Here is a 6,097-nt window from a genome sequence, read left to right as displayed (position 1 = left end):
TTGATATTTAGTTGATAACCTAGGTAGAAACAGATAACAATTCTGCTTCTCAATTTGCAAATGGAGCACTTCGCTTGTAAGAAAAAGACAAAGAGTAGATGCATTTCTTAAGCAATCATTGCAGCATAGTGATGTCGGTTGATACAAATAAAGATCATTCGGCTTATGATTCGTATCGATTCAGCTCTTTTGGCTCGAGCTTTGAGTATTAAACCAAACCGGGCCAAAGATTAATGTACATGAGCACTGGTCATGGTCAGGCAGGTAATATTAAGTGCGTAATATAAAACTAACTTTTGCGCGGTGCTTGGCTCCCTTGGGAAATTTAAGAAAAAAGTATCCTATATTAATCCCAAAGGTCAATTCTACTATATCTCTGTGCCGAATTTCGTAAAAATCAATCCTGTTGTTTTTGAGTTTAATCATCACAAACAGTTATAAATTACTTAATATTAGTATGGATGTGGACTACTTTTCACGTTGTCGTCACAGATAAAGGAAAAGCGATGGGCCTACCGACTTTGCCTTGACTCCTCTTGGTGTAGGCATCTTAATTAGTTTATTCAGCTGTATAATCTAACAATGTGAAAAGGACCAGTGATAGCTGAGCATTATTTTACCATAACATTTTCCTAGTCTACAGTAAAAGAGTATATCCATAGCCATTTATTTGCCTGTTAGGTTTTCGGGTCAGGCTAGTAATAATTTGTTTACATAGGTGACAGCTGCGACCTGATATTTCTTGCCTTTATACTTAGCAACTTACTTACGTGGGGTGTGTAATGTATTGCATCAATAAATGACAATCGTTGTGGTGTGACGTAAGCAAGTGGAGTGTCAGCACGGGTTGTTCTGTCACTTTACGGCGTATGCCAGACTAGAGCGGGTGTGTGCACAAATCAAGTTGTTGTAAATTTCAACAAATATTATTGTACGACAGTACATTTGGCGACCCTGCAAGAGGTAAAGAGCCTAAAGGCAAGTACCTAAATTATTTTTTTAGTACCTATAAAAAAATACTTAAATCAACAACGGAAAAATCACCTACACATTTGAAACCTTTTGCCCTAACAGTGAAACATTACAAAGGTGTGAAGAATTACAAAAGTATTAAACACCTACACATAATATTTTTGTTGTTTTTCATTGGTGCAATGTTTATCTAAAAATTATAAATTATTATGTATTTGTTATTTTCCCGTTTCATATATTTTTGTTTTACTTTATTTTTGCAAAGATGGTTGCTAGGCAACGAAAATTGTGTTTTTTTTATGTCATTTGAAACCATTGACAAATAAGTCTCTGACGTGAAAATGTAAAAGAAGGTATAAATATGTATACATAATCTAAGTTTAAATCGGTAAACAAAAAGAAGTAAGGTAAGGTAACATCTTAATAAAATAATGAAACTTATTTAATTGTTTTGTTTAATGCACGTGCATAGATACCACTGTTTAGTTGTATTATTTCTTACTATTGCGGGTAAATAATTGGGCGTAAATTTAATACTAATAATATGTAATCCTGTGATTGACAATAATAAATAAATAGTTCTAATATAAAAAAAATATAATCCTAATGTTTTCCTGTTAGAGGTAAAGAGGTTATATAAACCAGAGGTAATTTGATACTTCGATATCAAATGGTACCTATAAATTCGTGTTGATTAGAGGTAGTTTGGCAGAAAGCTAAACGGTACCTACAATAGCGATTGTTTTAACTGGTAGTTCAGTAAAACTGAACGGTACCATTACCACAAAATGTAGCAATCGCAGCATAAGAGGTAATTCGACCCCAGTCGAATGGTACCTACAATGGAAATATTTATTTTCCAGATATCCCTCAATATGTCGCAATTACCGCCATTAGAGTCATTAGACTGCGATGGAGATCCTTCGTCCGTTGGTCTACGATGGGAAAAGTGGAAAAGAGCGCTCGAACTATATCTAACGGCAACAAATATAAAATCGCCGGAAACAAAAAGAGCAATACTCCTACACATGGGTGGGCTTTCTCTACAGGAGATATACTATAATATACCAGGTGCCCATGTAGATAAAGCCCCAGAAGACAATAGTGGGGATATTTACACTATTGCGTTAGCAAAGTTAGACGAATACTTTTCTCCAAAGCAAAGCCGTGTTTATGAACGCCATTTGTTTAGACTTATTAAACAAGAAGCGGAAGAAAAATTTGAGAAGTTTCTCGTTCGTCTTCGGAATCAAAGCGCTAAATGTAAATTTCAAGTTGTAGAGGAACATTTGATAGATCAAATCACTGAAAAGTGTGAATCGGTAGAATTACGAAAAAAGATCTTGACTTTAGGGGATGATGTAACATTGGACAAAATTATTTCGGAAGCTAATGCTTTGGAAGCAGTTCAGCGGCAATTAAAAGGTTTTGATGCAAGTAAAGTTCAACTTGCAGTCAATCATGTGAACAAATCTTTTTCAAAAAAAGAAACTCCTGATCCTTGCTGTCGTTGTGGTGGGAACCACCCAAGCAATGAAAAGTCTTGTCCAGCACTCCTAAAGAAATGTCTGAAATGTGGTTATGTCGGTCATTTTCGTCGTTATTGCAAAACCAGTAAAAAGAAGCGTAAATTTAACGACATTACTTCCGGAACAACAACTGTCGCTGAATCATCAACTAAAAAAATTAAAACGTCTAAACCTGCAGAAGATGTACATTACATTTTTCAGATTGATGGTGATGACACCATCGTATGCACATTAGGAGGGGTGAACATTGATATGCTTATTGATTCCGGCAGCAAGTGTAACATAATTAATGATGCTACTTGGGAAAATCTTAAATCCTTGAACATTATAGTGAAAAATCAGGTCAAATCTCCACAGAAAAACTTTGTGGCTTACGGAAGCCAAAATCCCCTCACTGTTTTGGGAGCATTTGATTCTTCTATCGTTATTTCAAACGGATGTAAATTAGATGAAGAAACTTTTTATGTGGTGAAAGGTGGCACAAAAAACTTGCTCGGGAAAGACACCGCTATCAAACTAGGAGTATTGAGGGTAGGTTTAGGAATTAATATGGTCAATACAAAATTTCCGAAATTCAAAGACGTAAAAATCACTATCCCTATCGATGAGACAATTAAACCAGTTTCTCAACCTTGTCGTAGAATCCCCGTTCCCCTTGAGTCCAAAATAAATGATAAAATTCAAGAACTGTTAGATGCTGATATCATTGAACCTGTTAACGGTCCATCAGACTGGGTAAGCCCTTTGGTCCCAGTTCTCAAGGAGAATGGAGATGCTCGCGTGTGCCTGGACATGAGGCAAGCCAACAAAGCAATTATTAGAGAAAAGCATCCCTTACCAACTATGGAACAGCTTCTCCCTAAGTTCAGAAATGCGAAGATGTTTTCTAAATTAGATATTAAAAATGCATTCCATCAAATTGAACTTAGCGAGGACTGCAGATATATAACAACATTTATTTGCAACAGAGGATTGTTTAGATATAAGCGCCTCATGTTTGGCATATCGTGCGCTCCTGAAATTTTCCAGAAAACGCTTGAGAAAATACTTTTGCCTTGTGAAGGCGTCGTCAATTTTATTGATGATATCGTTGTTTTTGGAAGCGACTCCGAACATGGCGAGAGACTAAAAAAGCTTTTACAGGTTTTGAAGGATAATAACGTCATTCTAAATGAAGGAAAATGTACTTTCAGTGTTAGGCAGATACAGTTCCTTGGACATCAATTATCGTGTAATGGGGTGAAACCTCTGGACAAATATGTCAGTTTGATTCAGTCATTTAGAGAACCTAAGGTAATAGAGGAAGTCCAGAGCTTCTTGGGTCTCGTAAATTATGTAGGAAAATGGATTCCCCATTTGGCTACGTTGACTGATCCACTGCGAGAGCTCTTGCGATTAAAATTGTCTAAAGGTGCTAACATCTCATCTCATTGGCAGAGCAAGCAGTCTAAAGCATTTGCGATGCTGAAAAAGGCACTTAACAATATTCACACTTTAGGGTACTACAATCCACAAGATAGAACACAAGTATTTGCTGATGCTAGTCCAGTAGGTTTAGGCGCCGTTCTAGTTCAACATGGTGTTCAGGGACCACGTATTATTGCATATGGTAATAAAAGTTTGAGTGATCGAGAAAAACGATATTGCCAAACAGAAAAAGAAGCTTTAGCTTTAGTATGGTCTGTTGAGCACTTTAATATGTATTTATTTGGTAAAGACCAATTTGAACTAATAACCGACCATAAACCATTAGAGGTAATATTTGGACCAAATTCTAAACCATGCGCACGAATCGAACGCTGGGTTTTGCGTTTACAATCGTATAAATTTAAAATCGTATATATTCCTGGTAAAAATAATATTGCCGACCCACTTTCACGAATGTGTATGCAAAACTCAGCACCACAACCATTTGATGACGATAACTATCTGAATTTGGTTATAGATCAATCTTGTCCCACAGCAATCACTTTAACCGAATTATCACTGGCATCTGAAGCAGATACAGAGTTACAGTTAGTTAAAAAGGGTGTTTTCAACAGTAATTGGGATCAAAGTGTGACCAATTACAAAATTTTCGAACATGAACTGTGTTTCCAAGATAATATACTTTTGCGGCAAAATAAGATTGTAATACCAACGAGCTTGAGATTAAAAGTGCTGGCATCGGCCCATGAAGGTCATCCAGGTATTGTTGCGATGAAAACTCGATTGCGATCTAAAGTTTGGTGGCCGAAGGTAGACAAAGACGCGGAACATTATGTAAGATCGTGTAAGGGTTGCACTTTGGTCTCAGCTCCAAATCCTCCTAATCCCATGCATAGACGTAAACTTCCCTCCCAGCCATGGGTAGATGTAGCAATAGACTATCTGGGCCCGTTACCAAGTGGTCACTATATCCTCGTGATTATCGATTATTACAGTCGATACAAGGAGGTAAAGATCACTAAAATAACAGATTCAGCTCAAACGATAAAAATACTCAAAGAAATATTTTCTCGATTAGGTACACCGGTAAGCATTACTGCCGATAACGGTCCCCAGTTTATTAGCGCAGACTTTAAATCTTTTTGTGAGGAATATGGTATAAGATTATTTCATAGTATCCCTTATTGGCCTCAACAAAACGGCGAGGTTGAGAGGCAGAATCGGGATGTATTAAAAAGATTGCGCATTAGCCAAAGCCAGAAATCTAACTGGCAAGACGATTTACTCAAGTATTTAACAATGTATAATAGTACACCCCATTCTACTACAGGTAGGACTCCCGCAGAACTGTTTTTTAGACGACAATTTCGTGACAAGCTGCCTTCCCTCTTAGATGTTGAGTTCGCAGATTGCGACCAAGAAACCAGAGATAGAGATACAGAAATGAAATCAAAAGGTAAAGAATATGCTGACAGGAAGAGACAAGCTAAGGAAACAGACATTCAAATCGGGGAAAAGGTTTATACAAAGAATTTAATAAAAGAAAATAAATTGTCTACAACATTTAACAATGTACCTTATACAGTAACAAAACAGAAAGGAAACGACATGGAAATAGAAAATGAAGAAACGGGACAGCGATTGCGTAGAAATGTGGTACATTTAAAAAGAGTTGAAGGAAAATGGGAAGTATGTAATGACGGAAATGAAGAACATAAAAATGATTCCGACAGCGAAAACATCTCAGTCGATAATAATTAAGATTTGTAAACTCTGGTTGAATGTCACTTAAATAATTCATGATTTCATTGTTATTAGAAAATGTTGTTTTGTTTATTTCAATTTTTGTAAAAGGTAGATGTAATGTATTGCATCAATAAATGACAATCGTTGTGGTGTGACGTAAGCAAGTGGAGTGTCAGCACGGGTTGTTCTGTCACTTTACGGCGTATGCCAGACTAGAGCGGGTGTGTGCACAAATCAAGTTGTTGTAAATTTCAACAAATATTATTGTACGACAGTACAGGGTGATACAAGAATAAAGACAAAACCATAAGGGACGTTGGTTTTATTCAGCTTTAAACAGCACGTATTTAAATACAATATTATTGACGTTTTAAACATTGTTGGTAAGGTCGGTAACTAAGGAGCTCTATGAGTAGAGCACT

The 6,097-nt window shown here is 36.5% G+C and overlaps 1 protein-coding gene across 1 annotated transcript; it reads left to right on the top strand.

Moving 5' to 3' along the window:
• The first annotated feature begins 876 nt into the window (after positions 1-876).
• LOC132903569 (uncharacterized) lies at positions 877-5,690 on the top strand. The gene is made up of 4 exons (XM_060952151.1): positions 877-963; positions 1,836-4,110; positions 4,465-4,689; positions 5,260-5,690. The coding sequence occupies exons 2-4, from the start codon at positions 1,848-1,850 to the stop codon at positions 5,688-5,690; spliced, it is 2,919 nt and encodes a 972-aa protein (XP_060808134.1). The 5' UTR covers positions 877-963; positions 1,836-1,847.
• Positions 5,691-6,097: the final 407 nt, after the last annotated feature.

Source organism: Amyelois transitella, chromosome 28 (genome assembly GCF_032362555.1).
Source record: "Amyelois transitella isolate CPQ chromosome 28, ilAmyTran1.1, whole genome shotgun sequence".
NCBI classification, from domain to species: domain Eukaryota; kingdom Metazoa; phylum Arthropoda; class Insecta; order Lepidoptera; family Pyralidae; genus Amyelois; species Amyelois transitella.
The sequence above is the reverse complement of the archived record's forward strand: the minus strand, read 5'-3'. Positions and strand labels throughout refer to the sequence as shown.